At 30.8% G+C, this 12506-nt stretch overlaps 1 protein-coding gene across 3 annotated transcripts; it reads right to left on the minus strand.

The window, feature by feature from the left end:
* Window positions 1-5863: 5863 nt before the first annotated feature.
* Window positions 5864-12211, minus strand: LOC121259266 (mitochondrial substrate carrier family protein ucpB). Of its 3 annotated transcripts, none has more exons than XM_041160789.1 (9): window positions 11948-12211; window positions 11567-11686; window positions 9893-9954; window positions 9562-9798; window positions 9319-9486; window positions 9116-9165; window positions 8479-8611; window positions 6718-6755; window positions 5864-6267 (listed from the first exon to the last, which is right to left on the minus strand). In XM_041160789.1, the coding sequence occupies exons 1-9, from the start codon at window positions 11985-11987 to the stop codon at window positions 6171-6173; spliced, it is 945 nt and encodes a 314-aa protein (XP_041016723.1). In that variant the 5' UTR covers window positions 11988-12211; the 3' UTR covers window positions 5864-6170. The 3 variants fall into 3 exon arrangements, 2 of the variants coding, with proteins under 2 accessions (XP_041016723.1, XP_041016724.1); XM_041160790.1 differs by having other exon boundaries at window positions 11567-11694; window positions 11948-12078; XR_005939546.1 differs by having other exon boundaries at window positions 6171-6267; window positions 8479-8594; window positions 11948-12107.
* Window positions 12212-12506: the final 295 nt, after the last annotated feature.

Genomic DNA, 12506 nt, shown 5'->3' on the forward strand with positions numbered 1-12506 from the left:
TGTTTCGTTTCGGTATTTAAGAAGTGTGCAATGAACTGACAGTAATACCCCTACCTGCTGATTTGTGATACATAAGACAGCATGTTCATGTAATCGCATTTAAGGTGTGTCCTAGTTGTATTGTCAAATCATAGGTTTAATAATTGTCTACTTAATAGTCGATGATTGATATATATTTTTTTTCGAATTTTAGAATCTATAAATTATAATTTATATTCGACTATGAGTAATTAGATTATAAATTAAGCAACTTAAAATTATACGATTTGATTAATAATATTCAAATTTCAAAATTTATATTTAAAATCAAATTATACTATATGTAAACATTTTATTAAATGTGTTTTACACACAAGCTCGAGAGTCAAATTTTTATTTATTTTTTAAAACTAAAAGAAAAAAAAATCCCAATTTATATTGGGACAAGTTGCTATCCAGCAGTGATGAAGATATTCAGAGACTCTGGAATCACATGACTTGTGATTTAGGATGCTAATTATGGTAATAAATTTCAATGAAAGCAACAAAATCCAATCATAACTGTGCTTAACTTTGCTTTCCCTTTCTCCATCTTGAAATTTAACTCAAAAGGGTTGTCATATCTTTAAGCTTTGCTTTATTTGGTCATGGCTCAGTCACAGCATGCACTGCTTCAAAAAAGGAAGACATCCCATTCATCTTTTGGCTTTTATAACTCATTTCCTCTTTGGTTCACTTTATATGGAAAGGTTTTTTGCATATATATGGATGCATATTCTTTGTAATTTATACTCAAATTTGTAGTCTAAAACACATGCATATTAAAATTGTACGATGTAAATTTTATAAAGAGTCGGGCTACTATATCGTTTAGAGTAGCTTGCTCATTTTGACCGATAGTGCTTTTCTAACTTTTTTTTTTTAATTTTTCTATTCACATTTTTTAATATTTTTAAAAAATAAAAAAAATATACCAATACACTTAAAATAACTTCTTTAATCACTAAATAAATAAAAAATTATCAAGCGGTCAACTTGAGCGGTCAAATTAAGAGGCAAAGTATTTTTTTCCTTTTATAAATAAGTTAGTCTACATACAATCTCCAAATTGGAGGCTACTAATACAAACTCATACAGTTATGTTTAAAAAAATTTTAAAATTACAATGATATCCTTTTTAAAAGAGTAATGCTGCGTACAATTCCCATTTTCCCCAAATGGGGACTGCTCATGTAAGCTTGAATGATTTTATCTTTAAAAGTTTTTTAAAATTACAATAATATCACTCTCAAATTACAATAATTTCTATTTAATGAAATATATCAATAGGTCTGTATACACAATCCTCACTTGGAGATTGCAAATATAATTTTTCTTTTTAAAATGATATTTTTTCTTTTTACAGTCATTCATCAATAGGACTGTACATACAGTTCTCCACTCAAGACTGCAAATAAAATTTTTCTTTATAAAAAGATAAGAGTAATGAGATTCATAATCTCAAAAAATTTATTCCAAATTTTAAAACATAAAATAGAAGAGAGATAAATATATAAAATGAGTCTTACAATATTTAAAACTGCACGAATAAATTTATTAAATAACATTAAATACTCAATAAATGATATAAAATACGCTTTATATTTCTATATTTTTGTCACTCTAAGCCTACGTTGCACTCATAAATCGCAATAGTTACTCAACAAACATCGTGAAATAGGTATCGTTGTGTTTATATATCCTAAAATCCAAACAAAAATATTATTTATCTACTTAGATTGTAAAATATGGTATAGATGATAACAATAAACCATATACATTGTTGAATAATGGCTTCAATAACCACTATAGGTGGAAAAATGCCCAACACAATCTCCATTATTACCTAAAGATCTCGATTTAATGTTTGAAAATTTAGCACATGCCCTCTGATCAGTTGATTTTTTTTAAACACAATTAATTACGTGTAAATACGGTTTCCTTTTTTTCATATTAATTATTATTTTTTTAAAAAAAATCAATCGTATTCAAAGATGATAGCTTAAAATCGAAATAAGATAGAAAAAAATATATATATATTTATTGTCTTCCGTAGTTGACCAACTCTGTCTGGTCCGTGTCATTTTCATGGAATACGGAGATGGTTAGATGGATGATACGGTAAAGGAAGAACGGAAGGGTAGAAGCGTAAATAGAGAGAACGGAGGGGTAGAATAGTAGATAATCGTGGAAACCGAGGCATAAAGATAAGTACGCCAGACTGTCCCCTCCCGCCAAGCTGCTCCTTCTCTCTTCTCTGTTTCGCCTGCTTCGTCTCCACACGCCAAAACGACAAAACAAAACCACTTGCCGACGTCAGTTCTCTTTCGTAAATGGATTAAGCTGTATTTAGACGTTGAATTGAAATGATTTGAGTTGAGTTGAATTGAATTGAATTGAATTTAGATAAAAAAATATTATTAAAATATTATTTTTTAATATTAATATTATTTTAAAATTTAAAAAAATTAAATTATTTATTATATTTTATATTAAAATTTTAAAAAATTATAATAATAAATTAAAATAAGTTAAGATAAATTTACGAAGCAAACGAAGCTATTTTTCCTAAAACCAAATTTTGCTTAATAATTTTAAAATATATTACTATATAGCAAAGAGATCAGAGGCCAAATTAAAGAAGAGATAATACTAATTTTACATAAATGTTTATAAAAATGAATTTACGTGGGACGGAATCATTTTTTTTTTAAATTATATAAATCAAACTTAATAAAATGTTTATCTGACATTATTTATTTAAAAAATAAATTTTAAAATTCAAATCTCATAAATCAAATTTTATTATTTAAGTGATCTTGATAGTTGTTAAAAATATAATACAAATAATTAAATCTATATCTTTCCGTCAGTATAAGGTTTTGGGATAATTAGTAATTTCATATGTTATAAAAATAGAGATCTAGAGTTCGAATTCTAATTCTATATTCTATCCTATTTATTTAAATATTTTACGTATCATACCATCTATTAAAGGAAAGTTTAGCCCATACATGAAAATGAGTATTAAAAATATAATATAAATAATTAAATCTACTACTTCTTATTAGTGTAAATTTTTGAAAATATTAATAATTTTACAATAGCGTATTTTGTACACCAATTTAAAAATAGAATAATTAACTTTTTTATACCGAAGCCAAAAGAAGTGGGAAATACTAAAAAGTAGAGATTGATTTGCAGCGGAGGGAGCTGGGGGAAAAGGGGTTCGAGAAAATGGCTAGTAGGTTCCCCCCTTACATGCGCCTTGCGGGGTTGCACACTTTTTTTTATTTTTTCAGTTTTTTAAAAATTAAAAAAATTATATTATCAAATCGTTATATAAAATACACATAATAAAATATTTATATGATATAATTTAATTTAAAAGATAAAATTTAAAATTTAAATCTTACAAATCAAATTTAACTATTTAAATTATATAGATAATATGTTTTACACATCGACTCAAGAATATAATAATTCTTTTAAATTTAAATTTTTTTTTGTTTTTTTTATAAATTTTGTCTGTCGTTATTTGCTTTTTCAATTAGTATGTTAGTTTTTCATTGTATGTTATTTTTTCATTTTCTTTAAAATTTTGTTGTTTTAGTTTTTAATTTCATCACTAATTTTGGGTTTCTTTTAAAACGTTTTTTGGATTTTATATGTTTCTCCCTCTTCTTTTTAATCTTATTTTCTAGGTTTCAATTTATTTCTAAGAGTAATGTTATAATCTAGACGTGCAAGTCTAGACGTGCAAGTGTCGCATACTTTATTTAAAATAGTGAGACTTGTTATTAAAAAATAAAATTTTTATGTAGATCTCAAGTTTATTATTTTTCTAAAAGGAGTGTGCAGAGTTTGTAAACTCTAAAATCTATAAAAGAAAATGTTATGTGCAGTCAATTTTACGTATTTGTTATGTATTCCACTAATATAATTAGTTGCATCGCTTTTTTTAATATAAAATAATTAGTTTGGTCAATCACATCAGTAGAATGCACAAAAATATATATTGTATGTAGCAAAACTCAAAATCTATTTCCTTGTTATTTATTTATTTACTTAGAAATGATTTTAGGCTTGATATGATTTTTCAACTCTTTCAAGTAACTCAATTTCAATTTTCCAGTAGATTAATAATGAAATGCGACTGGTTCTTGTTGAAAAAATTTACAACCAAACGAGAGAAATGATAAAATTGAAAACCATAGAATTAAACAATAATCATGCAAAGCTTAGAATTTTTTTTTAAATATAATCCTAAAGAGAATTACAAAATCAATTAGATGCAGTACATTAAACTTACCATGTCGAATTATATTCAATTTATTTGATGAATTTATTGTTATTTTCTTTCTAGGATATGGTTTCATTTTAATAAAACCTCTTTTAAACAACAAAGAGACGCCGTAATTACAACTTCCCAGTTCCCATCTTTGAACTCAAACCTCTTGAGAAAAAAAAAAATATATATTATTTTAAAGGCAATGTGATTTGCAAAAGAAATTTACTACACATCAGTTACTATTTACTCTCGCACTCTACCTATAACTTTTTCACAGGGCGTATGAATGTTTTTTATAGGATATGAAGATATTTTCTTTTATAAAATATGATGTGGTAGATAGCGACTGATAAGAATATTTTTTCTTTACAAAAACTTAAAAGTTTATACAGAGAATATTATCTATTTAGATGGTGTTAACATATGTATGACTCAAATCAGCCCCCCCATGAATTGACGATATTTGTGAATCGAGGTGACAGTACTAGAATTTATAGGTATACATATAAAAATCATAATTTCGTATGGAAAACACATTCTTTGGCAGGCAAGGAAGTTTGTCACTGAAACCCTGTTTGTTTCCCAGGAAAATTGTTTCGATAAATCCTTTCACTTTAAACGCGAATGATAGAGACTTGCATTTATTATGTTATTTCAAGTTACACCATACATTTCTACCTAGTTCCAAGATGGGTTTTTCCCGTCAAATCAAAAAATGCCACGTACACAATATCCACTTCGGATATTTTGTGCGTGAATTGTGTGGATTGGCACTTGGCAACTATACCAATAACCAGAGAACAACTTAGTGCGACCCTCAAACTTTTGCATGCCATGTTGGAATATCTCTTTTAGGTCAAGTTTTAGAAAGTAGGCTGCCGGTGACTCGTGTTTTCAAACATTCTACACTGCACATTTTTTATATTTTAAAATTATTTATTGTTATCATTTATTATTATTTTATTTTATTCTTGTTAAAATAATTAAATTATTCAACTAATCATTCATATACCACATATTTATTATAGAAAAATGAAAAAAATAATATAATATATAGTGTGCAAAGATGATAAGTAGAATTATTCTTTCAAAACTACTGTCAGACTTGGACTTAGTCATGCCCAGCTGGCTACAAGGCATTGGTTGGAAATTATTGGAGTGAGATCGAGACCAAAATAGGGGTGGTTGTTGTTCGAACCAACGTGGAAGATATAAACAATTAACAAATATGAGAAGAAAATGAAGATTAGAGTATATTTTAAACCAATTGGAAATTTGGAAAAGATTAGAGTATATTTTAAAGAAAAAGCAGGACAGTCATGACTATTTTAGAATTGGCTGGAATGATGGACCCTATTGTGAAAAAAACACAAAAAAAAACTCCTTCCAAGTCAAATGCTGAGTTAGTTGTACCTAAATCTTTAATCAAGGGAGTTTGGCTTGCAAGCTGTTCCTCAATAGGCTGTCAACTGATCCAAGTCAACACAATAAAGATCTTGATGGACATCTTACCTTAATTTATGGAAAAATAATAGAAATAGCACCATGGAAATATAGAGAAGCTCAGCCATCTTTACTGAATATTCAAAGAGAAGCTACAAATGGTTTTATTAATACAATCATGGCAGTCATACAAGAAGAACATGCATTCTGTTCAACTGGATTTAGCCGACCCCGGGAAAAAAGTGGGAACGGCAGGCAAAGAATATTATTACAGTAAAATATGAAGAAATGACCTCAATTGATCATCTTCATGATGGAATGAGGTTCCTGTCACCCCACAACTGAATATGAAAACTTGAAAGAGATAAAGTAGAGATAGTCAGAAAATGATGGTAGTTGCAAACAGACAACTCCAAGACTAGATTGCGTTCAATCCAGCAAGCGTGCGTAGCTTCTCACAGAGTATAAAGGTAATTGTAGTCTGTGGGCCTAATCTTGCAAATATGGCAAGCCCCCTGATAAAATATAGAGGTTAGCCCTTTATGTACATAACTAAAAAATACTTGAAAATTCTCAACCTGATAATTTGGCGATTGCAATGTTTCTGAGACAAATAATTGAGGCATCTGATGTAGTTGTAACATTATATAGGTTGCATTTGGGTAGTGAGGTATTTTGAGGTATTCTGTGAATAGTAGTGAAGAGGTAATGAAAGAATAATGATAGAGTAGTGAATAGTAGTGAAAAGTAGTGAAAAGTATATGAAAAGTAATAATAAAATAATAAATAGTAGTGATGTATTCTTAGTACTCAAACTAGGCCTAAAACCTAGTAGTGAAGATATATCTGAAAACTTCATGAAAAAACTTTGCAATTACTCATAAATGTCATGAATCTTTGAATGTAACAAAGAAGTAAACATGTACGCATAAACTACATGAGACCATTTTTGAATTAAGACTCACCCCTTGTAAAGACCCCTAGGACCTTCAGTACGCAAAACCTGAAATCATACATCACAAATGCATTAGACAAAAAAGAACAAACTATACTTTTTCCAGATGAGGGAAAAAAATAGAAGGAATAATTCCCACCACTATCACTCTAGCCAATATTGGTGTCCCCAATATTGGCTACAAAGAGCCAATACCATGGAAAATATATTAAATCAAAGCACCCAAAAAAAAAAAAAAAAAAAAAAAAGAAGAAGCAATGCAGAATTTGCAGGTAGAACTGCTAAAGACTGCTAAAAACACTTTTTAGCAATATGTATTGGATACTAGAGTTTTTAAACTTTTTTCACAAAAACTCTTCAAATTCAACCCAAACATCTTTAAAGCTTAAAAAAATTCATATTTCCCAAAAAAAAAAAAAAAAAAAAAACCCTTTTATCTAGATCTCTGTGAAAAATAAAAAAGACAAACTAAGAGAACTTTCACCAAAACCCAAAAAACAACCCTAAAAAATTATATTAAAACAACTTTTCAAATCTACCTATCCATTTTAAAAAAACCAATAAAAAACATATTTAAAAAAAGTTGTCCAAATTTTCCCATCTACTTTTAGAATACCAATAAAAAAACACATCTCAAAACTTTTCTAAAACAATGCTCAAATATTGTCAAAGTTTTCATCATCCAAACAAGCCTTAGTTCTCCATAGAGAGCAGCATTATGGAAGATGATTCAGTGCTGTTTGTTGTGGTGTATATGGAGAAAAACAAATGACCATAGGATGGTGGACTGTGAAAGATATCTTTTTTAAAACCTGTTACAATTGGATGGTTGCTCATTTTGGTTTCTGTTTTTAGTTCTCATAATTTCTTAGCTCTTTTTTCTTGGTATGTGTTCCTCACGACACATCATGTGTACTCAGGCAATGTGTTTTCTACCCCAAGCACCAGCATCGGGAAATAAACCCAATGGAACCCTAAATATCAAAGTAAGTCATAGAATTTGTAAAATACCTTCCAGTACCATAATAGTACATTAAGAAAAAGCAATTACTTCAGCTGAAATCGACCAAAAAACTACCAAGAAGTTTTCCTATCCCATTTCAACAATTCATATTCAGGCTACCACCATTTACAAAGCTAACTTCTAGTAATCACCTCATGCCCAATATTCTCTTTCAGTAAAATGTTCATGAAATGCCTACTAAAAACCCATGTTCCATTTGGGCTTATACTCTAAAAGGACTAATCAAAGTTATTGAATTATACACCAAAATGACTAATCAAATTTACAATTGGAGCCATTTGAAATCATTATAATCTAGAAATTACTTTTTTTTTCAGCAAAGTGGGATACCATTTTCTACCCCCTCATTCTAATTCTTGACTGTTACTATCTTCCTCTTAATTCTCCGATGTTCTTGTCAGGCTAATTTCATTGTAGGTGGCACAAATCAAGTCTGAGACTTCTAGCTGGAAATTGACTATGATATCATTGGTAACGGTCCAAGGGAAACCTCCAGCCCATATATAAAGCTCAAGCCACATCTAGGCTTATATTTTGAAAATGTTTGTGAAGGTTACTAAAGTTAGAGTGTTTTAGACCAGATCTACCCCTTTAAAAAGAAACCTGACTGAGATGGGTAGAAAAAAGGCTTGGTGATATTAGTAATCAAAGTTACAAATTCCAAAAATAACAATATGAATCAACATACACACGTAAGGAAGAAATGAAATAAAACATTCAATATAAAATGAAAACGAAAGCCAAAACCTGATATGCACAATGAAATCCAGTTTTGTAGCTCCCAACTTCTTTCGATTCTCGTTGCAGCATGAGACGAGTTTTAATCATGTCCATGGGTGCAGTTATCAAAGTACTCACAGTGCCTGCAACCATACTTGCACTTCAAAAGGTGAAATATACAGTTAGCTATATAAGCTAAATGTTTGAAACAAAGAATTTGCCATACTTGCTATGTAACAACTTAACATTAGGATGAGCTTATAGTTTATACATGCCTCAAGTAGTGTTTAACATCACCGGGCTAGGTTTTTGACTTCATCAGTTTTCACCACTTTCTGAGCAAATCTGATTAGATGTAATGCATTATAGTATAGATAGTTCATATTTCTGATATACCATTTTTGTTTATGTCTCAAAAATAATGAAATTTCCTCAATCATTTATTTCAAAATAGACTACAGACTTACCACTGTTTAATATTCTAGTTTATACACACACACACACACTTTTTGCAAAATTATTTTCATATCGATGTAAACAATCTTCCTCATCCTGAACTGCCAGATTTTGCAATTTATATGCGGAGTCACAGTTTTAAAACATTTTGAACACATTCTAACTCAAATTGCATAATTGGGAAAAAATGAAAGCTAAGAGTGTATACATGAGATGAAGGGGAAATCCTTCTTCAAGAGGTGTTCGACTGATCAAAATCTGCACATATAAGAGCCTTCACTAAACAGAAAAAAGCAAATAAATTAAAAGAAAAACATTATTTTATTACCATCAAATATAATTACTATTCAGAAACAGTGGAAATTACTTCGAGGATATTGAAACTGAAAAAGATCATGCTAAGAACTTGACCCGCTTGGATTCATCATATATTGCCAGCTGTGATGCAGTCAAAGCAGCGGCCCTGGACATAGCAGGACCAACTCCCTTCCATAGAGCTCGAATTCCCTCTTCAGAAATAATTCTTTGCAATTCTCCAATCGGTCCTCTTCTCAAGTTTGGATTCATTTGTAGCCGTACCTGTTGACAGGAAACTGCATTTTAAGATCAAATCTCAGAAGAGAAGTCAAAATTCAACTGACAGGATAGCATTACCTTTAGAACCTCAACTGGATTGGTCAATGCAGTTGCAATGCCACCAGAAAATGCTCCAGATGCAATCTTGAACAAGATATTGGTGGAACCAAAAGCCCAATTGCAAACATTCTTTGAGGGTTCATACAAGCCTAAACGAAGACCACCATAAAGAACTGACCTTGTCAATGCCGGTGCCAGTCCTAGATACATAGACCTTGTTCCTTCATTCTTCAATACTTGAAAAAATAACTTCCCCTGTGCAAATCCATATATAACAAACCTCAGATCAAATTAATATGATAAACTAGATCAAAATTGCAAAACTACACCACAAAGGTTTGGCAAATACCATTCCCGTCAAAGGACCTCTCCGGCCAACAAGTTGCATTTGCAGCCTAACCTTGAGTACGTCTGCATTTCAGTCTGAGTTCATTAGAAAACACACCAATAAAATGCCAAGAAAAAAAAACAGCAATGCAATGGTTTTTCTTCATAATTTATTGTTTTCTTGTGCTTTTATCTTATATCTTCTTTGGTATTATCAAAAGTCCTCACTAAATCCAATAGAAATTCTTGATCTAATGCCACCCTTGCAACCAATTATGTCGGGTCTACTTGTTTGAAGATCCGTAACTCTGTCTTTACCTCAAGTTCATACTGTTCTTGCTAGCATTCATGTCCCAAAAATCAAGAATGGTTGCTAAAAAGATTATTTCACATGAACATCCTAAGAAATTCAAAGACATTATTGTAACAACTTCCTTTCTTTTACACGAAGATCCCCAGCTAGCAAGATTAAAAGGTCACCAACCTTTAAATTTTTACTTGATCCATAAGCTATAAGCTGCAAGGCCAGTAGACAAATAACACCAAATATGCTCAAAATGCAAGAATGAACCTTTAAAACGTGACCTAACAACATAGATGGCCTTCTTCAATTCAAGTAGCTTGGAGATAATGTTCTACAAGATTCCCAAAAGTTTGGGGGGATTGTGGCAAGAAAACCATCTGTCTAGCTACTATAGATCATTCACCGTTTGCATAGAGCCAGCAAGACAAACTTTATTTTAAATACACAATCTTCTCTAGAATATGGATCCACTTGCAACTTCACCCTCGGCCAAGACAGCATCGATACAAAAAACCAAGAACATTCCTCAAGGAAAAAACCTTCATTCTTAGACAACTCGAATCCAAGGCTACCAACAAACACAGTTTTGTCCATTTATCAGTCATCAAAGGGCCGAATCGGTCGATTGACCATGGTCGTGTTTTGCATCAGGTGCACAATTTATTGCAACAGTTCGATGCATTTGTTAATGTACTTAACGGTCAAGTTCTCATAGTTGATAAAAATTTTAGAAGCTCCAATATACCCATTAGATCCAACATACAATTGCATTGCATCCCAGACCCCTTTTAAATTTCAATGAAACCACCACAAAAATCCTTTCTTAGACGTCAATCACATTAGCAATCAATGATAGAGAATATGTAACAATTTCTAAATACCATTCTCTATATCCAAACTTATTAACCATGATGTCTACGAACCACACTCCATTGAGTTTTAATCAACCATTTACTTCACATAAACACCAGTAAATCACACTTACATGATCAAGTACACACACATGTGGAACTTTTTGAAGAAATTCATTGGCCTAACACGTATCATAAAACTGGTTCTATAAGAGAGGATTGTTTATTTCTTATAAACATATTCAAGACCTTGTCCACATACAATGTAAGATTATTCCTCAATATCCTCCCTCACGTGCACACCAGTATTTTTCCCAATCCTTGTCACGGGATAAGTAGTGTGGGCCCCAATTTGTCCTGTGACAAACTCTAATACCATGAAAAAATTTATGAGTCTAACTCATCTCATAAAATCAGTTCTACAAGAGAGATTGTTTATTCCTTATAATCGTACCCAGACTTTGTCCACGACACTTTTTTCAAGTCACGCATATAAAGAAAGCATAGAAAGGGAAGAAGAAGAAGAAGAAGAAGAAGAAACCTAGAGGATGGGTAACACCGGTGGCCACAGCAACTGATAGTCCGCTTGTACCAAAGTGATATAATAAATAAGACGGCGAGACCATCCAACTTCCCTTCTCAATATTGACTTTCCGAGACCCTGATTTGCTAAATAATTATTCAAGCAAAAATGTATTGAAATGAGGTAAAAAAAAAGCCGTAATTACATGTCAGCCAAAAAAGTCAAAACATTCCTCGTCGTTTTCGTTTGGTTGCCGAGAAAAATGTTGGAAAGACAGCCTCGCTTTTACACGATTGATGATTTGTTTTTTGTTCCTTTTGAGAATAGGACTTTTTTCCCGCGGCTTTTATCGGCGACCAAAACAACGAGTAAGATTGTTAGATGAGAGGCAGATAGAACCTGGGATTGAAGATTTCAGGGAACCGGGTTGGTCATCCATTTTCCGATCTCCTGGGTGCTCCAGCTCGCGTCTTGAACCAGAGCATGCGACAGAGTTCGCACCAATTGTATGCGATTATAAGCAATACGACGGCGTATTGATTTTAGTTTTTAAAGAGGGATACCACTTTTAAAGTTTCTGGTCCTGAACCAGGTTTTATATCTTCCGCTGTCAAGCCCTCACGTCATGACTCTACAGATTTTGTCATGATCTAAATTACGAGAGTAATTCTACGTATACGTATAATTATAATTGGTAAATATTGTATAATTATTTTTAAAAAAATAAAATTTATTATTAAAAAATTAATTTTTTATATAAATCTGTATTTTATATATTTTTTTAAAAAAATTACGTCACAGTTATATAATTCATAATTAGAAATATATTTTCTCAATTTTTAAAATAAAGAAAATCTAAAACCCTAAAATATGAATATTAAAATTTGAAATTTTAGTACAATCTTTTATTGGGTTAATTTTGTTTAAATAATGATATATATATAATTTTTTTACAATT

This window comes from Juglans microcarpa x Juglans regia, chromosome 4D (genome assembly GCF_004785595.1).
Source record: "Juglans microcarpa x Juglans regia isolate MS1-56 chromosome 4D, Jm3101_v1.0, whole genome shotgun sequence".
NCBI lineage: Eukaryota > Viridiplantae > Streptophyta > Magnoliopsida > Fagales > Juglandaceae > Juglans > Juglans microcarpa x Juglans regia.

Coding starts and splice junctions, on each gene's coding strand:
- LOC121259266 (XM_041160789.1), bottom strand. CDS start 11,987: ATGGATGACCAACCCGGTTCCCTGAAATCTTCAATCCCAG. Junction 8,612..9,115: donor GGATTTCCCCTTCATCTCAT/GTATACACTCTT, acceptor CACCTTTTGAAG/TGCAAGTATGGTTGCAGGCA. Junction 6,756..8,478: donor GATTTCATTGTGCATATCAG/GTTTTGGCTTTC, acceptor GTATGATTTCAG/GTTTTGCGTACTGAAGGTCC.